Genomic DNA, 23736 nt, shown 5'->3' on the forward strand with positions numbered 1-23736 from the left:
CAGGTGGCCCTTGTGGGAAATGCTTTGTGGGGAGAAAGAGGAGGTGTCTCCTACAAGTGGAAAGAGAAGGGAACAGCTTTTATTGCTGGGCAGATTTGTAGCTGAAATCCTAGCTATTTTCTTCACTGACATGATTTCTTTTTATCTTCACAGCCAATCTGTGAATGATGTATTATTCTTTGCATGTCACGTGTGGGGACACAGAGGTTCACAGTTCCTTGATGGCAGTCCCGGAAGCCCACCTGACTTCAAGGTTGCACAGCCTTCCTTCCACTAGGCAGTAAGGGGGAGGAGATGTACGCATCAGCTCTCCCTAGTCTTTCCCAATGATTGCAGATCCCCCATCTTAAGCTGCACAGTGACCGGTAGCAAAATGGTGGTTTACTCTTTTGAGAAAGAAAAGGGTTTCTCCACCACCTCTGCAAGGAGAAATGTATGTTTTTAAATTTTTCCAAGGCATCCAAAAACTTCTCTTGAAGAAATAACAGGTTTGGAATAAGCAGATTTGACACTTCCTACATAACTAAGAAGAGGTGAAAAAGTTTTAAAGGTGCACATTTTAAAGAATCTGTCAGCACAGATGTAATGAGTATCTTGCCCCACTAGTAGACGCCCAAGGGGCCTTGGAAGCACCCTGGAATTTTCTACTGGAGCTCGAAACAGTGATTTATTAGCGGCAGGAGGAATGACATTGTACAGGTATAATGAGAAGCCCCTTTAAATAATTATCAGGTAAGCAGCAATAACATTTTGTAGATATCAAGAAGCATATACTGTACTTCCCCCAAACTGTACCATATAGCCTTTCATAGAATCATAATAGATTCTTTCTGTAATTTAACTAAAGAATAATGCCTGGCCCTACTTGCCACAAAAGGCTTGTGATCTGCCCTGTAACCTGTGAAGCACATGTTTGAGTTCTAAATATCGACTGATCTTTTTACAGAAGCCTAACCGTAGGTGCTTCGATACTGGAGTGGAACAGCCAGCGTGCAGAAAAACCTTGACATTCCCAGAGCAAGAAATCAGCTTCTATATAAATAACACCTACCCTATCATTTAATTTTTAGGAAATTATTGTGAATTATCTTAACTCCAGACAAAGCACAGTCTGACAGCTTATCTCCTTAAGGGTATTAATTATAAGACAAATGATATGGCTATTTTACTAATTCACATTACAGAAAAAAGCATTTGGTTATTAAGATATAAAATATTAGCCTCTATTTGGCTTCTAAATTGATAAATTTAACTTAGCACAAACACTTAAACCATTTTGCTCCTGATTTACAGCAAGTCTCAATATTAATTATCAAGTTCAATATTAATTATTGAACCTCATGAATGGATTCACGCCTTTGTGTCTATTTCTTCTGTTGGAAATGCCAAAGGACTATGACTCAGTACTTTCTTTGATACCTAATTCTGTGCTCTCAATAAATGTTCCAAAGCAGACACATTCTAGCCAGCATAAATATTTTCCAAATAATGTAGATTACAGAGCGGCATTAAGAAGGATGACCAATACATGTTACTGTGTTTTCATAAAAGTGGTCACCAATTAAATAATTTTCAAAGTTTATAAATATGTATAGATTTAAATATTCTTTCTGAAATTTGGTTATGAAATTCAATGTATAGTCTGAATCAATAATAAGGGGAAAGGAGAATATGCTAGTATATTGTACATTTTTCTTTCTTTTTTTAAATTTTATTTATTTATTTTTAGAGGGGAAGGAGAGAGGGAGAGAAACATCAATGTATGGTTGCCTCGCCTGCATCCCCTGCCGGGAACTGGCTTGCAACCCAGGCATGAGCCCTGACTGGGAATTGAATCGCGATCCTCTGGTTCGCAGGCCTGTGCTCAATCCACTGAGCTACACCAGCCAGGGCAATATATTGTACATTTTTCAAATGAAAAAGCATTTCACTTGCAATAAATTGAGAAATATCATCATTTGCTCCTGCCCCATTCCACCTGAAAACCCTATTTTAAAAATGGAATTTATTTAATCTCTGTAATTTATTTAATAAAAATTTAAAATTTTTATTCCTATAATTATTTTGTGAAATTTAAATATTTAATTGTGTAATACCATGTTTAATTTATTGGAAGATGGAATTTATTTCCTAAAGGGTTTAGTAACTCAAACCAAGGCAAGAACAATGTAATTAATATGTTCTAGTTTAATGAAAATGTACATGGCAAAATATCCCTAAGATAAACCATCAGGTGCTTGCTTTTTCCATAATCTGTGTAATATGTGTAGATGGCACACTGGCTTAATCCATTGTCAGCCAAAGAGGCTGGTGGTAAGTGTCATTTTCAGAAGATAGGAACTGTTAAGCTCGAAGTCAGCACAATATCAAAGACAAAAGAAGAGAATGGCTCAAGTAGCCTAACTTTCTCTAGACTGTTAGTAAGCTTAAGCTGCTTGATGGTGAATTAAGAAATCTGTGGAATAAAGAATGATTAAATCCTAGTCCTACCTTTGGAACCCAACAATGTTAAGAAATGTGTAAATCACACAAATAACACAGTGAGAGTATAGCCATATGGTATTTTTGCTACAAATAAAACAGTAATAATATAATACTCTGATTTCACATCAATCTAAAAGATACACTCAAAGAGTCGTGAGAGATCAGGGCATAGAAAACTCATAATTAGTAGGACAATGATGAAAGATTCTTGACTTTGTCATTAAAAATTTTCAAAAGGCTGCACTCTAGACAGTTGCTCAATTTGGAGGGAATGAAGGGAAGAAACAGGTGGTGTAAAAGAAAAAACAATTACGATCACATCAGCTAAATAGAAACAACTAAAACAACCCAAAAGGTTGGCCAAGCATAGGAATATGAAGAGAAATGATGTGCATTGAAGCTGTGAAAGAGGATTGGGGTTAATTTATACAGGGACTTGAGTGTCAGGCTAAATAATTTAATGTATTTCTGCAGGTAAAAACATGCCCTTCAAAAATTCTGCATAAAAGACTGATGTAGTAAGAAATGTGTGTTCGGAAAAGTGTATAGAATGCCAGAAAATTCTGGCATTTTGGAGGACTATCGGCAGGCTGTTGTAGGAGTCCTGGCTTGCAGTAAAAAGGACTGAAGTTACATTATGAGCAAAGGGAGGAGAAAGGAGAGACATATTAATAACAAAAAGGCTTTAAAGTAGTATATATGTTTTGGTAACTGATTTGAATGTGCGAGCTAGGAGTTTGAGTGACTGAGGATAATTCTAAGATTTCAAGGTTGAATTACAGTTGGAAGAATCATTGTATCATTATTACATTGATTGGAGTCATCAGAAGTAGGAACATTCTCTGTGAAGTCACCAAGGGACCCAGGCTGATGGAGGTCTCTCCTCCAGGACCTTCTGCGGTAGAGGAAAGAGAAAGATTATACGTATTTTCACACAGGCTTTTTACCTACTGTGTCAGCCTGGAAGGGGCACACAGTTCTGCCAATATGTAGCCACAATTAGCCATATGGTCCACCAGAAAACAAGAGGACCGAGCACTAAAATTTTTGCATGCTCGGCTAAGAGAGAGTATTGGTGAGCACTACTAATGCCAATATAGTTGCAATGAGTGTAGGCTGAATCTTTCCACAGCTTTGGGCAGTGTGTATGTGAGAGGGAAAATAATGGGTAGATAAGAATAGTTTATAAGAAAAACCCTGTGCTCAGCCAAAGTGCAGGGTGACCTGTACTTTGGACTCACAAGCTTTTCTACTTACAATGAAAAGATACTCTTTAAGCATAAAATTACTAGGTAATGATAGTTAGGATTCAGAAGAGAAGCAGTGTTTTGCATAACACTCTCTTTAAATGTTCGAGGGAATTTCCAGAAGTTTTTAAATGTGGCCTTTGTTTTGATTCCATGTTGCAACATGGAAGCTAGGGAAATCATTTCTCTTTCTTACTGTGCAATAGAATATAATTTGTAGCGTGTATACAAGTACTGGTACCTATGACTTCATGCACCATAGGCACAATGGGAAAGTCTGGGATAAATTTAGTCATCAAGTTTTAATACATACATATGTATGGAATCCTACATACATGAGAGAGCATGAGACCCACATGCAGGAGAGGTTCAGAGATTGAGGTACATAAGAGGTCCTGAGCCAGGAATGAGGTAGGGGCCTGGGGACTTCAAAGGTTCATTGCAGGATGATAAGAAGAGCAAATGCTTAATAAATAGAAGTTGCCCTGCCGCATAGAGAAGTCAGAAGAGGTTATCTTTAATGATAGTCTCTTATTATGGGCAAGGCTCCTCGTGTGAGTTTTTCTAAGTAGTTAAGAGAGGGGCAGAAGTTCCTCTTGAGCACACAGATAAGATTGCCTTTAGTTCAAAACGATCTGCAGACTGCAGAAAAGCACATTTTGGGGCGGCTTGTTCTGAGCGCCTAGATAATCTAGCTATTTTACATCTACTGTAAAAATTTAATAACTTAGGCCAGAAATTTTTTTTAAAGATTAAAGGTTTCCTTTCAAGTGTAAATTGATTGGCTGAAAAAAATGGCCCAACTCACCGAAGTATTTGCCTGTATCTACTTATATTTTCTCTGCCCCATGCTCCCATGAAAAGCCAACTAACCAGTGAGGCAACTAAACACAGAGTGCAACAAGGAAGAGTATTTTTATTTTCATGGGGTCAAGCCTGGAATCACAGGTGAGCTGTTAGTAAGACCTGGCTCCCGTATGGGCTTCTAGGGGGATGGGTTAATAGGGGAAAGATCATTAGTCATGGTGACTAAGGGAGTGAGGATTGTGGTTGGGGTCACAGTCTCTACTGTTTGGCTGGGCCAGGGTGATCACTGCATCTGGTCCTGATGTCACTCCGTCTGGTTTTGCAAGGGTGTTGTCAGTGGGGTTGGTTTCACCTTTCTAGGTCTAGAGCTGAAACAAAACTGAGGCCTAGATGTTATCTCTGGCTGAAACTCTCTGTTTCTGCGGTCAACATGGTTGTTCCTAAGAGTGTGGTACTGCCCACAACCTTGTTGGCCTGAAGGCTTAGTGATTAAAGGGGTGGATGTTCAAGGAAGAGGAGGTGAGGGAGTCAGTGTGCTCCCAGGTTGGACAAGGCCAGTCTGAACCAAAAAGAAAGAAGGAAAAAAGGATCAGATTAAGTAAAGGAAGTTTCTGCATGGTTACAGTAGCCTTTATTTTTTTCTTTGTTGTTGTTGCTCTAAATATTAACTTCTTACTATAGATATTTTTCTCTAGTTTTATACTTAGGCCTTTTTCTTCATTGCAACTGATAGTCACAAAAATTTGTTCTAGAATGTACTGAAAATTGTTTTCTTTTTTTAAATTTTATTTGTTTATTTATTTTTAGAGAGAGGGTAAGAGAAGGAGAGAGAGAGGGTAAGGGAGGGAGAGAGAGGAGGGAGAGAAACATCAATGTGTGGTCACCTCTCACATGCCTCGCACTAAGGACTCGTCAAGCAACCCAGGCATGTGCTGTGACTGGGAATCAAACTGGCAACCCTTTGATATGCAAGCTGGCACTCAGTCCACTTAGCCACACCAGCCAGGGATAATTTTTTTATCCTATAATAATCAAATATGTCAAAGATATTTATGGCTTGATACAAGATTTGAAGAGATTTGAGAGTGAGGGTGCCCCCACCCTCACTCCCATGTGTAAATTACTACTGGCAGTCTAAAGACATGTTGTAGTAAAGTGAGACCAGCCATTCATTTAGTCCTATTTGATTTGGGTGAAATCGATTGAATCCACATTACTATATACTGCCTAGAGGCATGTATGCATTACACACTCAAAACAATTTAATTCCAAACCAGTGATTGCAGGTGTAAAAATAACGTAAAACCGTAGTGCTGGGCCACAGGGAAACAAATAATGTTGAGACATACGCACATGAAACAATAAATGTGCCTGATCAGCTATAGTACATGCTAGTGGTGAAGTACAGATAATTCTTAAAATATATTTTATTGGTTATGCCATTACAATTATTGCAAAGGAGTTCGAAAAGCTAATGAAATGGTCTCAAGCTACTGCCTGGCCCCAATACCTGAAGCACTGCTTTGTACCCTGTAGGTACCAAATAAATCATACGTGGGGAATTAGATCAATTTTGGCTAATTTATATACCATTGACAATAGAGTTTTAAGCAAATTTTCCTTAATTTTTTTCCACTTTCAACAATCAGTTTCTTTCCCATTCAAGTGACCCAAAGAATAAAAACTCCTCTGCATCTTAAAACACACTTAATCTTTCAAAATGGTACAGTATTTGCAGATGAGCTGTGAAGAATGCGTTTTTCCTGTAGTTTGAAATAAGCCTCAACTTGGGATCAGTCACATTACTAAGAGCTTCATACAAGTAGTGATGAGACTGCTCTACCTTATGTAGGGGATGTACACAGTCGGTGCACATAACATACAAATGAAGCTACTATTAATGACACAATGGCATGTGCATGGCTTACTAGCTCATCTAGTTTCACAATGAAATGCACTGGAAGATGTGTTTTTTTCATGGTGGAGTACAGCCTTGGTCATATTTTTGCAAATTCAGAATATATACATTGTCTAATGATGCAGGAGTTTGTGTCACAAAACAGGGCAAATTCCAGTCAAGGGGCTATTTCTTGGGAATCTGTAACTAGGTTTTTATTACTGCTGGGAAGATGGCTATGCCTGCAGCTTTTGTTGAGGCAGGGATGAAAGATAGGTCTTGTTCTACCAATGTTTTCTTTTGTGGATCATAGCCTACAAAGTCACATAGTTGGAAGTTATGGTTTGATATCTATTATATATATATTTTCTAAATGAGAATAAATTCAAGGAATGTATTCATCCTTATAATACTACCCTTAAAATTCCATTGTGCAGTCAACAATTTGTTCTGACCCAGCTGGAAGAAAAGAGTTAATGGACAACCAACAGAGGCTTAATTAATTCTCTCTATATTGGTAAGGTCAATTCATTTTAAACAAAAAACATGGCAGTGAATTACATCTATTAGATAGTCTGCTAATCAAGAACCTTTTTGCCATTGTATGATGAACTTGAAGGCAGGCACATTTCCACAAACTCATAATTACAATCCAGTGAATAATAAAAGTTAAGTGTTATCTAGTTATGTAAACCATTGATGGATGAATCTCACCTAGTGATCTTTTGTAAAGACCTGGAGAAAAGTGAAGTCTTTGAGCTACAGCCAGCGCACATCACATTTTTTTCTTTAAGTTGTGTTTATCAAAGCCCTTTGTGTAACAGAGCTAATTTGCAGACACCTTAGATGGCTAGATACATTCAAAAGCATTTCAGTTCATGTTTTAACACATGTCTATCCTGAATGATAACATCAGTAAGGTCGATGCTTTAAAAGTGGTTCAGCTAACAAGACAAGACTTGGACTCCTTGGGATACTGATGCCAGTTGTATGCAGTCCCAGGTAAAAAGCAAAACTGACAAATAATCTACTAGTTTAAGATGCAGAGAACTGTTCCAATATTTCAAATGTATTTTTAAAAATTTCCATTCAGCTGTTTTTAGTGTCAAGCGATAATAGTTTTATGCCTCCGTTATTCACACCATTTTGAGGTGCAGATCAGACTTTTATCAGCTCCACTTTCTCCTTCAGGCACAACAGCATTAACTGGATTGCACGAAGGAGTTCTTTGTGGTTCTGTTAACTCTAACAGACAAACAGAGCCTCTAACGGCAGGCCGCAGGGCCCACTCTTTTCTTCCAAAGGGTTGGGCACAAATAACGCCCCTTTGTGTACTCACAAAACCATAAGCATATAATTCTGTAACGTAACAATGTCACACTCAAGCACACCATATGACATTTTAGGTGAAATGTTCAAATTGAAACTATAAATTATCACACCCATATTATTAGCCTACCAACCTCACTCAAGCAGGCATTACTTCTGCTGGGCCCTACATTTGGCCCGAACCAATCACCCCTTTGGGCTAACAGACAAAACCGAGGTGACTGCCTCTAGGTGTTCACGTTAGAGTTCACATTAAAATGCACATTTGCCTACCTGTAAACAGTTGGAAAATGAGGTGTGTGTGTGTGAGTGTGTGAGTATGTGTGTGTATTAGGGTTTAGGATGCAAAGCAGAGCTGGAGAGAGACTGGAAGAGCACGGGGAGACAACTGCTGTCATGGGGGACAGGCAGATGATGGCTTGCTCCCGCAAGTATCAGGTATGTGACCTTAAACGAATCCCATAATGATTTTGTTTTTAGTTTTCCCATCTGCAATATCATGTGATCATCCTACCCATCCCCGTCTTTTCACACACAGAGAAAACATCAGGTTAGAAACAGGAGGGGACAAAGTGAGAGAAGGACCAAAAGGAGAAGCGGTCATCAGGGATTTAGTCTCACTCACTCACTACCAATTGCCCTTCTTAAGATTTCGACCATTACTCCTAAATGCCCGTGGTGGAAATGCAGAGCTTCTTAAAGGAGCCCAGCTGATTTCAGGCTAGACCTTTGCTCTTTTACTCTCCTGTTTGGGATGCCTTCTCCCCTTACTTTATCTGTCTAAACTCTTCCTTTCAAGTTCAACTTCATTGCTGCCTAATTCATGAAACCTTCTCTGATTCCCTAAGTCAAAGGTGATCTTTTCCTCCCTTAATAATTGTAACTTATTTTTTGAGCCTCTTCTATCCAGTCATGATGCTAAAATTATTGTGCATATTAACCAATTTGTTTCCTGCTGACAAACATGCCTTTCCTGGGGCTAATGGGGTAGACATTCCACATAGAGTATCTTAATTTCTTCTTACCCCCAAGTTTCTTCAGATTTCTATCAACTTTGTCTAACATAATCCACATGCTTCCTCCCACAGAAAATACCCACATGAGCATATAAAGACTTGTACAAAATGTATGTAGCAAAACTCGCTAATAAGTGGGAAAGTGTTAAATAGAAAACCATCCATTGCTGTCTCTGGGGTGTGTGTTAAACAGTGATAGGGAGAATTATAACAAACTCCATGTTTTTGCCAAGTGGAGAAAGAATGTTTGTCCTGGATCTAATCTAGAAGGGCTGAACTTCTAGCAAAAAGCAAATAAGAAAGGACAAAAAAAATACAAAACAAAACAAAGACTACATACAAAAACAGAAAATGAAACCACGACAACAAAAAAGCTCAATAAAGACTTTTTCATTGCTTCAGCTTAGTAGAGAACACGGAAGCAATCAACTAGAAAACAGAATGCTCAGATCAGATAAACTTGAGCAAATTACAAGGCAGCTGCAAACAGAGACACTCATTTCATCATCCCTAGTTAGCCATTAGAATGGTGGCAAGTTGTGTAATATGAAACTGAGAGTAACAAATGAACAAAGAAACAAAAAAACAAAAACAAAGAAAAACTCATAGACACAGATGACAGTATGGTGGTTATATAATCAAACACAAGTCCGGTGGTCTGTCTCAACAAAAGCCAGACTCATAAGTCAGGTACTGGTAAGAAGGAAAGTGGTTTATTCAAGTGCTGGCCATCTGAGAAGATGGATGACTCTTGTCTCAAAGCCCATCTTTAACATCTCAGTGCAGGCAGAGGTTTTTATAAGGAGGGAGAGGGAGAGCAGACCAAAGAAACCGAGGGGAGGAGATTGAAAAGTTCTCTATGTGCAGACTGGCACAGTCCATTCCAATACAGACCTCGAATCTGCTCAAGCGACGGTCTGGTGCGTATCATCCAGGTTTGATAGTTGTAGGTCAGCGCATCTCTCAGAGGCGGGATGCCTAAAGGTTGGAGTTTGTATCTTTTGGAGTCAGTTCTTATGCTTCTTATACAAACACGCTACTTATCTACAGGCTACATATTAGTCAGCATTTACAGGAACAGAGTCAAAAGAATGTTGGGGTGGATTACAATTTGCCACCGTTATGGTTACAAGAGGGAAGAGGGTGCTGGGAGAATAGTAAAGGGGAACGAAGTCAAATATATGGTGACTGAGGGTGACTGGACGTTAGAGAATGGGCACATAATGCAATACTCAGATCATGGATCATAAAAATATCCACTTAAAACCTGTATAATCTTATGAACCAAATGTCACCCCAATATATTTCATAAAAAGTTTAGTTTTGTTTTAAGTTTGCAAACTAAGAAAGGGCATGAATTGAGAAACACATCCAAAGATAATATGACATCATATTAAGAGTCAAATACATTGGAGAAAAATGGAAATTCTTGGTATAAGAACCGATGATAAGAAATTATCTGAAGTTTATGAGAGAGGAAAAAATGTTTTTTACGGGGGAAAAAAACGATTATTTCAGTACTGACCAGTGTTGGTCATAGTCGGAGATGGTGTTGAATTGAAGGTGTCAGTATCAACCTGTGTTTAATGTCTACACACTTACCAATACCTATGTGATTTATTGATATTTGTAAATACATATATTTGTAAATACATAAATACCCTGTATTTCCTGGGTGTTTATATATCTCTGTCACTATCTTAGTTTCTAAGTATTACTTACCACCAAAGGAACCAAGATTTTCTTGAAGAAGAAGAGTTGTGTCACAGAAAGTGAAATATGAGCCTGCAGTATATTCAGGATCCAGAAACTGAGGAACTGCCCGAACAATGATGGGGCAGAGCGAAGGATTCAGGGACCAGGTTCAAGGGGCTTCTACTAGAACCTATTAGAAGAATATAGAAACCAGCTTATAGGGGCTTCTATTGAAAAAATTGCGCATGAATATAAACAACAAAGGCAATAAGGTAAAACCCATTGAATAGAATAAAACCTCTTGATTCCATACTGGAATAAAGGACTAATAAATATTGAAAGAGAATTGGAAGCTCTTGTAGTAGTAATACCCAATCAATAACATGAGAAATGGAATCAGAAAATCATCGATGGATTTATAACTAATGAGCATTAAATCAGATGAGAAACAGGGTATTTATATAGTCTCAAAGTATCTCCACAGGAATTACTTATTAATTACAAAGGGCAAAATGATAACTATATTGAAAAAACTGGCAGATATACTTTAACCATTGACTGAAGCTAACATTTTTGTGTCAGTGGGTGCTGGGGACGAGGCTAGGAGTTGGGATGCAGAGTGGTAACTCCACAGACAGGCTGACTGGTGAATGTGACGCCCCATGTGCCCGGCTGGTGTGAGAGTCTCGGGATCCAGGCTCTCTGGCCTGGGATGTTCATGCAGAGTTGTCAGAGTTACTGCACTCAGCTATGGGTTGCGCAGGGCTCCTTCTTGCCTCTTTCTGGGCAGGCAGAGGAGGGCAGGGTGCAGAAAGCAGGTGGCTGCTGGCATTTTTCACCAGGGTGGCTCCCAGCCCACACTGGGTGTAGGGAAGATGCACAGAGGGGTTGAGAAGCTTCCTTCCTGTCATCAATTGAATTCTGATGACGGGGTCAGGGTTTTTGCTTTCCTGCCTTGAATGCCTGCCCTGTGCTTTCCAGATGCCCAGTTTTCTCTTAATGAAGAAGGAGGAGTGGGCAGACTAAATAAAATGTTGGAAAAAACCTGACATCATATGTCACGAGATATCATGGACTGAGGAGGAGGACATAATATCACTTCGGTGATATTCCTGTCCAAAGTGTGTGACCAAAACCTACCAATTAGGAAGAGGCACCAGACAAACTCATGCTGAGGAGTATTTTACAAAACAACTAATTTTTATACTCTTAAAAAATTTAAGGTCCAGAAATATAAACAAAGGAGCAACAACAACAAAAAAAAAAAGGAAAGAAAAGAGAAAAAGAAAAAGCTGAGTGACTTTTCCTGATCAAAATACACTAAGCAGATAGAATAATTAAATGCAGTGCACGGTGCTGGATTGGATTCTGGGCCATTTAAATAAAAAAGTTATAAGACATTATTAGGACTATTGTTACAATTTCAATGCATGCTATGGATTAGATAATAATATTGAAGTAATTTTATATTCTCAGATTTTGATGATTGTATTCTGCTTGTACAGTATAATATCTTGTTTTTAGAAAATACACACAGAAATAATTAGTGATATTTAAAGGACCACAGTATCTCCAGCTAACTTGGATCAGACCCTGTATCCTCAAGGTCCACGATGAGGATGCAACCAACTGGATATTTGAAAACTTTGAAAAAATGTTACATTGATGCTGACATGTAGTATGCGGTTAGGCCTATAATGGTTGGGTCAACACTTTGTTTTCTTGTCATCATTCCATAAACAATACAGTGTAACGACTATTTATATAACATTTATATGCATTAGGCTGTATAAGTAATCTAGAGATGATTTAAATTCTATGGGACAATGTACTTAGTTTTTATGAAAATGCTATGCCATTTTATATAAAGACTTTAGAAAACTAAAATTTTGGTATTCTCAGTGGGGGTTCCTGGACCCAATCTGTCGTGGATAGCATGGGACTACTGAGTATCCAAAGGGATTGAGAGAAGCAGATGGAGAGAGAGAGAGAGAGCACGCACGTGAGCAAATAATGCAAAATACAACCAATTGGTGACACTAAGTAAAGAGTACATACAAATTCTGTATTTGAAAAAATTAAAAACCAGTTGAATTGATGACAAAATCTCACATCTTATGTGATATCGGGTAGAGATCACAGTATCCACATATGTAATGTCGAGAGCCGGCCAATTATGCAGCTAATCCGTGTTTTTCAGACTATATGATGCACCCAGGTTTTAGAGGAAGAAAATAGGAAAAAAATTTTGAAGCAAAAAATATGGTAAAATATTTTATAACATAAATAACATAATATTTCACCAATCTAAATGTAAACAGAACTCAACAGCAGCATTAACAACCATTATTCCTCCCAAATTTGGGGTGGGGTGGGGGGGATGCATCTTGTAGTCTGAAAAATACGGTAGTTAAATCTCCTGAATCCTCTCCTACTGAGAATAAAAAGAGCATTAAGGGTTGAAAGTGTGCTATAATATAAATAGCTACCCTTCACTGAGTGTTGATTGCGTGTTAGCATCACATTACATATTTATCATATATAATCTTATTTAACTTTACTCCAGCTGATTATACAGTAGTTGTGTTAGTCATTTGTTTTTCTGGTCTGACCTGCAGTCTTATCCTCTGATCTTTTCTATGTCCTGGGGGCCTGTCTCAGAGAGGTACATTTTCCAGGCTCCCTTGCATCTGATTTCCTGTTAGATTGGCAGTGGGAGGTGTTGGTGTGAAAACCAGTTGTAGGGAGAGAGAGCCTGGGCATCTCCCTCCTCAGCTCTTACGCAGTGCCTCTGGCACCCCATGGCAGTGCACCCCTTTTCCTTTCTGACACACCCTTAGGAGTGGGAGTGCCTTCCCACCCGTGTATAAGTAAATCTCTGGGCTGTCCACGGCCTGCCCAGTTTGGTTTTTTAAATTCTTTGGATACTTTTGTAATTAGGTTCCTAGAATGTTAAATTCCTCTTTTGAACTACTTGTCACAGGTTCTTTTTTCCCTGTCTATTTTCTTGTCTGATATAAAGATAGAGACTATCTTCATTGTCTGGATAGATAAGTGACTTGTATAAACATCACAGGACTAGTTTAAAAACAAGCTTTCAAACTGTGCCTAGTTTGGCACAACTAGTACTAGTACAAACCCCAAGTACTTAAACTACGACGCTGTATCCAAGTGATGTTCTAAATGAATATCTAAATAGTTTTCATTACTTACCTCTTTCTATTACTTGGCTCAAATTGTCTGTATTATGGCACTAACTAGCTGTTATCATCATTTAACTGTTTGTCTCCCCCAGTAGCTTGTGTTACTCATCTTTGGTTTTTAAATTTTTTTATTGTATTTTTACATTACCTTTTAGCCTCCTTATACTCCCTTCCCCCCGGCAATCCCCACAGTGCTATCCATGTCCATGAGGTGTTTCTCCTTTTTGCTCAGTCTGTCCACCCGCTAACTTCCCCTGTACTAGCTGACATCCTGCTCTCCATTTACGAATCTGTCCCCAGTTTCCTTCTTAGTTCCAATGACTGTGCTTGGAATGGAGTAGAGCCTTAATAAATATTTGTGGAATAAAAATAATGATCACTGCCACTTACAAAGTGGCTATTTTATTCTAGCAGCAGTGCAGTATATGAAGTCTGCCCAGAAGCAATCCGGCCATGTACTATGAAAAATAGACTCATTTACTGAAGAAGATACAAGATACATTATACATAGGAAATTGATGCCTCTCAGTCCCCTTCAAAATAGGCACCTTGGGACCTCACACTTTTCTCCCAATTGCTGTCAGCTGCCCTGTCAACTTTCCTGAATCTCATCGATGATCTGAAATTTCTTTTCAATGGTGATTTTAGTGTTGGGAAAAGCCAGAAATCTCAGGGTTCCAAATACGGGCTCTAGAGTAGCTAAGTCACCTGGGTAATTTGATGTTTTGCCAAAACACTTTGCGTAAGACATAATGCATGAATGGACACATTGTTGTGATGAAGCTGCCAATCACCAATTGCCCAAGCTGTGGCCTTCTGAATCATTAGAATATTTTCTAGGAGAAATGTTCAGGCCTAATGCAAAATGTGATGCAGTTTGGTTGCTCTACTGGCTCAGTAATTTTTATTGCAACAGCCACACAGTACACATGCTCACTTAACAGTGTCTACCACCCCCACTGACTAGTAAAGTGAAGTCATTATTGTTCACGCATGTACATTCCAGTCCACTCTCCTTGGCTGCCAGGTTATATCAGTGTCGTGCAAACCATTCTTGTTATATTAACAATGGCTAGACTTTTTCCAGGCAGACCTCATAATTCAATCTTTATACTGATCTTGCAAGATAAGCATAAAGATTCTAGTGCCATTAATTCTAATTTTTTTAAAAAAGGCTCAATGAGTTCAAACAACTCAAAACTAAAGTACAGCTAAACCCAAGCTGATTAGGCTTCAAGGTCTGACATTTTTGCTGTATCTAGCTGCCTCCCTAAATCTATTAATGTAGACAATTACATAAGTACATGGGTTGGGGAAAAAAATCTAAACATTTTGGGTTTTCAGTTATTTGGGGAACTTTATAAACAGATACATTCTTTTCTCTATCAGAATAAGGAACAGTTCAGTATTTACTTGCTGTAATTAAATAAAGGAACATGTTTTTGCTTCCAAAACTATGTGTGTGCAGACATAAGGAAGAGAAAAATTTGAGATAAAATTTGAAGAACTAAAACAGTTATAATTGCCAGTGTATAAAAGGTTGGCCACTTCCACAATTATCTATCTGATCATTCTCTAGTAATACTTGGCATAGGCTGTAACACAGGTGATACCATATTCAAGTCTAAAGACTTGGGAGGTTGAGTTTCAGCTTGACTTTTCCATATCTTAGTCTATTACTCTAGGGAACTGCTTCATATGGCATGGAAATGTGGCTCAGCACTCACATGGAAACACAGTGGGGAGTGAGTGGCATGCAGTACCACACACACGGAGAGGTTTTCCCGTGGGAAATCAGGCCTGCATTGTACCTAGGCTGCTATGAGACTTGCTTTTGCTACAATTCCCTCACCCTGAATCGAGGCAGGAAGTGCTCACTGTAATTGTCTAAAATCTGAGCTAAACCTCCCAAGTATAGAGTGTGACCAGTTCCACCACTTTTCCCCCTGATCTGCAACATCCTTCTCTTTGAAGTAGTTAGCAACATTCTTTCCTTTGTTATGTATAAAAGGAAATCCCCTGCAGTGAATCTGTGCATAGTAAATGAGGACTACCCTCCATGTAATGTACTCAGAAAAGCAATAAAAGCCTGTCCAGGCAGGCACTGGGGCTCTATGGTCCTCTTGCCCTCTCTCTCTCTCTCTCTCAGAGAGTGACCATGCCGTTCCTTTTTCTCCATAGGACTTCTGTAGTCTGTGTGTATTTGTTCTGTAGCAGCCCCAATATACACAGATCCTGCAGGCCTGGATCCCTCACATCTGTCGCCCAGGAACAGGGACTAGGGTTACGAGCCCCAGCACCAACTTGGTTGGAGTGCACGCATCAACTCAGGTAAGGGCAGACAACACCAAGTGCTTTTCGGGAAGGTCATAGGGTGTGTTGGATTTCAGAGAAAAAGGGATTCCTTCTAAGGTCACCCTCTCGTGACCGCTTTACATCTGTACCTTCTTCAGTAAGCAGGAGCCTTGCTCTCTCTCCCAAACATCTGCCGTAATCTCGCAGGCCTGGGTTTAGCATTTAAAAGCCATGAGGGTGCTCGCCGCTGGAAACCACCCATGGGAGGATTAGCTAGTGTGTGGATCAGATTAGAACACTAGGTTTCCCGCCAGCCGCAAGCAAAAGTCCCCACAAGGAGAGGCACACTGTAAAAGAACTCACAAGCCCATCCCCCTGGTGCAACCCCCAAATAGGTCTAGGCTTGGGAGAAAGAGCAAAGACTTTCCCTTTGATCAGCTTCAAAAACAGCAACTAGTTACAGGGATATTTTTAAAGCATCTCAGCAAATTCTTTCAAACTGCCTCTTGAGGTCCTTTCAATTTTGCCTTTTCCCTCCGTCTGCCTGTGTAATGAATGAAAAGTGGATAGTGAGTGAGTGTTCCAGTTTGGACTAGACTCCAAAGGTCGCTTTCTGGAAGAATTTAGTGTTAGTCACAGGCTTTGTACGAGAGTTCTTGGCATTTGCCAACGGCCAAAGACAAAGGGCACTTCCTCCTCTTGGCTGGAGAAATCGAGTGTTTCCACGTGCATCGGAACCTTTCAGGGTGTCTGGGATCAATTCCCGAGTTGTGCAGGGGCTTTATGGGGACCTCCAACACCACCTAATCTCCGGGAAATCGCGATATAAAGGTGGGTAACCTAGGGCTTCGAGCCCCACCCTTGCAGTCCTAAATGTTTGGGGAGGACCTGAAACCCCTAAGCAGGGCTAGGGTACTTGGAAGGTCCAATACCCCTCTCCCTGACTGTCTCACCAACAGCGCATTTGACCCACTACACTCTCCTCACTAGCAAGAAGTAGAATTTGAAGGTGAGATGGAGAGAAAGCAAAGTTGAAACTGGTTTTATAATTGCTGCGCTTGCAGCAGGAGGAGGGAATTTCAGGAAAGGTTCTTTTTGTTAAAAATTTTGTCTAAAGGTTTCTACCAATCTTCTACCATGGGGAATGGGCTCTCTAAGGAACAAGAGCAACGTTTCCTGCTGATTCAGCAGCTTTTTTAGGGCTGCTGAATGTCTCCCAAATAAGGGATCTTTAGATTTGGATGTATGGAAGAGAAGGGACCAAAGTGCACTAGCTAGGCCCTTCTTCTGGTTCACGCCAGCTGCGTGAGCCTCACCGCCCCAACCAATACAGCCGCTGGTGCGTGCACACTCCCATTCTCGTGCATGCTCGCCTTGAGTCGGGGCTGAGTCTCTTCCCAGATGAACAGTGGTGCGGGATGGGGCATTGGTTTCCCTCTCCTCCTCTTCTCCCCGTTGTGCACGGGGAGAAACCTTTCCCTGCGACCCGCACCTGGAGCAGCCCTGGACGCGCTGGCGCAGTTGCAACAGGCTGGTCCACACCACACCAGGGGCTGCCGTTCTACGAAGCGCCTCGCCTAAGCGGGTGCCTAGCAGCAGACTTAGAACTGGTGCAAGCAAGCAGGAAAAAGAATTCGAGCCAGGGCTCCCTGGACTATTCATTTCATAATATACTCCTTAAGTGAAACGTTTGGCAATCTAATCAACCTTAAGTTTTAAAAGACTTATGCTTACTTTGGAATGTTATGTGGATTATGTATGTTGTAGAAAGTTCAAGTCGTAGAGAGTCTGTAAGGAAGAAATTAAGAAAGTGGAAGTGGAAAGAGAATAAGGGGAATAGTAAGCATCTAAGTCTTTGAAACACTCCAAATTCTAGACCAAGGAACGACCAGGTCCTGAGAACGATAAAGTAATCAACTTGCTGCTCACACTCAATGCAGCTTGCAGAAACAGCAGGGGCCTGTCTTTCCCAGCAGACACTTACTCAGGTGCTCTGTGAGCCCCTCTCCTCACTAGGAAATCAGCAAAGAATGTTAGAGCTTGAGGCCTTCAGCTACTAAGGCTGTCTACGAGAAATCGAGGCTAATAGTGGCCTGGGGTATATTCATGAAATATCCCTCAGGAATTCAACCATACTGGTAATATATACATACAATTTTTGAATTGGGACGATAGTTTAAAGTAACCCATAGACAAACACCTTGTGCAAAACAGGCCTGCAGTTCTACACCACTTGGTCTTATACAAAGACCCGTTAGCAGAAGGAAAATGGGAAGGCCCAGTTGCACTATTAACTTGAGGAAGAGGATATACTTGTGTTTTCTCCAGAAGGACCTTTGGAGCGGCTAATGAGGGTGTAGCCGTATCAGAAAAGGCTTCCCTGGCAGTGACCCACTTCCACCCTATTAGACTCTTCCGATCCAGGATTCTCTGAGTTGAAGTGCAATGCCATCCAGTACTCCTGGAGCGATATTCAACATGACCTAAGAGGAACTTTTTCTACCAATTTAAAAGGACAAATTGACAAATTGCAGCTAGAATTACATCAACAGCTGCAGGACATTCAACACTTAAATGAACTTAAGAATATGGATCTTTGGAGCCACCTGGTTGCTTACTGATTATAATAATGCTCTGTGTACTTTGCTGCATTTGCAATTTATTTTCCCAGGGTTGTGTGTGCGACCAGCAAATAGCAAGCTTTATGGGATCTATAGCAGTCCTAACTAAAAACAAAGGGGAAAATGTAGGGAACTGCTTTGTATGGCGTGGAAATGCAGGTCAGGACTCACATGGAAAAACAGTGGGGAGTGAGTGGCATGCAGTACCACACACACGGAGAGGTTTTCCCGTGGGAAATCAGGCCTGCATTGTACCTAGGCTGCTATGAGACTTGCTTTTGCTGCAATTCCCTCACCCTGAATCGAGGCAGGAAGTGCTCACTGTAATTGTCTAAAATCTGAGCTAAACCTCCCAAGTATAGAGTGTGACCAGTTCCACCACTTTTCCCCCTGATCTGCAACATCCTTCTCTTTGAAGTAGTTAGCAACATTCTTTCCTTTGTTATGTATAAAAGGAAATCCCCTGCAGTGAATCTGTGCATAGTAAATGAGGACTACCCTCCATGTAATGTACTCAGAAAAGCAATAAAAGCCTGTCCAGGCAGGCACTGGGGCTCTATGGTCCTCTTGCCCTCTCTCTCTCTCTCTCAGAGAGTGGCCATGCCATCCCTTTTTCTCCATTGGACTTCTGTAGTCTGTGTGTATTTGTTCTGTAGCAGCCCCAATATACACAGACCCTGCAGGCCAGGATATACCACACATTACCAGAGTCAGACAGTGTGTTATCTGAAGTAACAGAGTGGGTATAGTTATTGCGGGATTGCCGATGACAGCTTTTGCTTGTGCTTCTGAGTGTTTCAGTCTTTAGTTTGCATGGAGAAACTACATGCATGGCTCTATGGCTCAGTTCAGATTCTCCTTTAATTTTGCTTATAGTGATGCATTCCTGGCACCTCCTACGAACATTGGAAGTAAAATAATACCTGTATTTGTAAGGCTTATTTGCACTAAGAGAATTAAAGTAATTTGGCAGTCATTATACAAAGAGTCACTGTTGATTCTACATGTGCTCCCTTGGCACATGCTTGCTTGGTTTGGGATTGGTCGAATTATTTCAGCCGGATACTCCCAAGAGGATGTCCTCTTCTTGCACAGCCAGGAGCCATTTGACGTTTCTGGAAATAAACACTTTTCTTAGGATGGTTGCTGTTATGACTCTCTCTCCCCTTTTTCCCCCCAGGAAAAGGATGTTCTTCTGAGTCTTCATGTATGTACTACTAGTTTTGCCATGATAACGTAAGGACTTTATTTTATTAATTCAATGCTATAGTATGAAATTAAGTGTATGCATTTCTCAGGTGATTTGTAGCAATAAAAAACTATATCTATATACTTAACACTGATGACAGGGAACAAACAAGGTGATGTATTTGTTTGTAAAAAAGTGTATTCTCTTGTGATTGAGACGTGTTAAGGCTGGCAACCAAGGGCTGTCAAAAACCTAAGTGGTGCTGTTCAGTTGAGTTCTAGTCACACAAGATGAAAACGTTCTAGAGACCTGTTATTCAAAACTGAGCACATAGTGAACAATTCTGTAATGTGTTTTGGCTACGATTAAAAAAAATAAAACAAAAACCCCCAAGTTGTGACCAGTACACACAGAAGAAACGTGACCATATTTTTGTGAGAATGTGTACTGAAGAATTACTCATGCCCCTTTGAATGCTGAGGAGTTGGAGAAATAAAATGCTTCTTCTCTTAATAAAGCTTCAGCAAGTCATTTTCATTAGCAGTGATGATTGATGAGGATTTTCTGTGACACCCTGGTCCCAGGAGCAGAAGTCACCATGTAAACAACCCTGTGCTAACAAAAGAGAATTGTTCGCTTGGCTTGCTCTTGCACTGCCCAAGATAAGGAAACATAGCACGCTTCCCTGATGTGGAGCCAAAATGTTCAAAGCAATTGTGACATTAGCTATTGGATTGCATGAAATTTATAAAATAAACATAATAGATTTTATTCATTGATTTATTTATTTTTCTCCATTAAAAATTTTAAAATGTGTCTGACAAGCTAAAATGTTTTCACTGTATAAGTTGGCAGTTTAGAGAATGTTAAATGTTAATTAAACCACATTTAATTCTTTCCAAGTGCTTTGTTTCAAACACTACCTGATATCCCAATCAAAACATTTCTTTACAAGACATCTCTCAAGAGTATAAATATTTTTTCCTGCCCAAGAACATTTTGTCATTGCTCTTAAAGGGGGAGGAAGGAGAGAGAGAGAGAGAGAGAGAGAGAGAGAGAGAGAGAGAGAGAAGCATGGGTCAGTTGCCTCTTGTACCTGCGAGCACAGATAGGACCCACAACCTGGGTATGTGCTCTGGTGACACTCCAACCAACTGAACCACAATGGTCAGGGTGAAAGTAAACATATTTTGAAACAACCTATGAGGTATGCTGATAAAATGTGCCCCAAATGGTTCCATAGTGTCCTGATGCTTAAAAGGAGCTACAGAATTTCCCTGTGTGGTGATCTTGTGTCACTACCTCCACCTCTTCTCTCCCCTGGTTGGAGAGGGAAAAAATTAGGCATTTAGCAGAGTCATGTTTAGCCATCAAAAAGAGTCAAGAGAACTTTGACACGGAAGAGGAAGAAGCACTCTTCCTTTCTTTTTGTTTGATTGGGTGAGAAAATGGGGCTCAGATATTGGCAAGGAAAGACAGAAGGAAAAATGAAAGGCAGTGAGATTTGGTTCTAAAAGCATGTGAGGAAGGTTGAGAAGTTTACATATAATAAAAGGATAAATATTACAGATGAGGGCAAAAGAGAAAAAATTTCCATTCATTTGAAAAATTATCCTGTTTTATTGTTTTTCCCCCCAAACTAGTATCTTGTACTTGAACTGTATAGTTAAGGTGATTTACATTTTATGTGGAGATTTTAACATGAGTTCATCTGTATGACCATTTAGAATTGCCAAGAGTGTTTCCAATAATGAATGGATGTTTTTTTACCTCTTACATACCAAAATGTTTGTATTTGATCATACACTGTTTAGTTCTACTCCAGTGTATTTTATTTAAAAGTTTTACCTTTCCCAATAAAAATAGGGGTTCCTTGGGATCTGGGTTTAAGTACTTTCCACAGAGCCTTACACTTCTCAAATTAGTTTATATTGTCTGTAGGACAGCTTGTTTATTTCTGAAGCCCTGTGCTTGGCATGGTGACTGGCACACAGTAGGATTTCAATACATAGTTGTATCCATGAGAGAATGGGTGAAGTGGCTATTGCCTGAAGGTATGTAGGGGAGTGGGATTCAGCAAATCTATAGAGAGAGAGAGCAGTAAAATTTAGAAAAATTAGTGCATTCAGTTTCACTTGTAAAATGGATATTGTTCAGAGAATTTTAGTAAATTAACTCTGGAGATACTGCTGAAATATGCTCTCCACTTGAAGTAGATTTTCTAGAATAATATTGTCATAGTGAAACACATTGGCTCTGGCACAAAATTTGTCCTATTTTCAAGACACAAAAACAGGCAAAACTTTAAAAAGACGTTAGCAAAATTTAATAGTGTTGTAGAAATCTTTTTGTTTTGCATATGAAAATATGTGGCTATATAATTGATACACACACACACACACACACACATATATATATATATATCTGTATTTATTACATATGTAGACATAGGTCTGTACTAATATGCGTGATCTTTTCCTAAACCTCATATCTTAACTTGCAACTGTAGGGTCCTTTTCTAGATCATAGACCTATTTGTTATTTTTACGTAGGCTATTTCCATAATTAAAATTCCATGTCTCCCCAGGTCTCCATGAATCAGCAGTGCCCCAGAAAATCTTTCCTTGCTTGGAACTCCAGGGAAGTATTGGAATGCAAAGAACTTGAAGAGGGAGCCTCGCCAAACACATATTTTTGAACTTCAGCTTTGCTGAAGCAGATTTTTTGCACAAACACAAATCAAAGTTTGAATATTCTTAAAAGAAGCATTTTCATGTAAGTCCAAAAAAGTATACTTTGGTTCTGTTTGTTTTGGCTAATGAAACAAAGTCTTGTTTTAACTACATGGCTGTTATTTTGTAAAAAGACCATAACAAATAATTCTATCTTTAATCTCACTAATGAGTAACTTGTTATTCAATGTAACTTTTTCAGTGGAAAATTAACAACTAAATCTTCTTTAACATCACTATTTTATAGACCTGAATCAAAAGCTTTTCAGGGATTTCTGAAATACAGTGGATTCTGATCACGTTATTCAAATTCAGTATTTTCTTCAGAAGAATGATGACTTTGATTTTGTCAGTAATTTAGTATATTTTTCTTTTCTTAAAACAATAGCACTAAGAAATATCAAGACTTAAATCGTAAATACTTTGGAACACTCAGAAGAACAACATGGGAGAAACTGAGAAAATTGAAACCCATAGAATAAGAGGTCTTTCCAAGTTTAAGGTATGGCGCTTTTTGGTGTGGGCGTATGTGTACGTACTGTATTTTTTTTATAACTTAGGCATTAAAAAGCTGTTGGTATGGTCATGAAGTGGTCTAATATTAATGTCCTACTATCTGATGTGGTGGTAATATTTGCTTTAATTAAGTCTGTTTTGTGACTGAGACTATCTAGATAGGGTTATTGATTAAGGCAATTTAATCAGAGATGGTTTGGAAGGACTTACATGGAAGATGAGGTCTTTATAATTTTCAGACACATGTTATATTACAGCAGGGCTTATTTTCTTGGACTAAAGACCAACTAAATGCCCGCCCTTCGGGGGCGTCTGGTCCGGAGGTGTGTGGGGATCTCTCCCAGAAGATGATTCCTTAGGCAGAAATGCTCTGTTGATCTATATGCAGCGATTACTCCACACGACCCAGTAAAACAAATATTTACCTCAAGCTCTGGCAACGCACCAGCCATTCTCTAAAAGAAAAAATGCCCACTTTGCCGGCTGTTTCTGATATCTTAACTGTTTGAAGGCAAAATGCAAACAGAATTTGCTTCACACGAAATTTGAATTTATTTTAAAGCAAGGGATCTAGATATGTATCTTGATTCTTCCATAGCTAGTGCCCGCAAATGGTTTCTAAACTAACACACTGCCACCAGTTTTCTCTCTATCAACAGTTTGTTTTCTCGTTCGACCTCTGTGGGGAAAATCTACACATGTATA

General features: G+C 39.5%; 1 protein-coding gene across 7 annotated transcripts in view; it reads left to right on the forward strand.

Annotated features, from left to right (window-relative positions):
- SLCO1A2 (solute carrier organic anion transporter family member 1A2) overlaps positions 1-23736 on the forward strand; it is a 73960-nt gene that overhangs the window by 10296 nt on the left and 39928 nt on the right. For 3 of the 7 annotated variants that reach the window (XM_037033792.1, XM_037033785.1, XM_037033790.1), the window contains exons 2-5: positions 15860-16009; positions 19775-19830; positions 22371-22558; positions 22904-23017. In XM_037033792.1, the coding sequence (XP_036889687.1) occupies positions 22961-23017 (57 nt within the window). In that variant the 5' untranslated portion in view covers positions 15860-16009; positions 19775-19830; positions 22371-22558; positions 22904-22960. The remainder of the gene's footprint in view (positions 1-15859; positions 16010-19774; positions 19831-22370; positions 22559-22903; positions 23018-23736) is intronic. The other 4 variants (XM_037033787.1, XM_037033786.1, XM_037033788.1 and 1 more) reach the window with 3 other exon arrangements.

This window comes from Sturnira hondurensis, unplaced genomic scaffold (assembly GCF_014824575.4).
Source record: "Sturnira hondurensis isolate 20B ecotype Veracruz unplaced genomic scaffold, ASM1482457v3 Scaffold0021795, whole genome shotgun sequence".
Lineage (NCBI taxonomy): Eukaryota > Metazoa > Chordata > Mammalia > Chiroptera > Phyllostomidae > Sturnira > Sturnira hondurensis.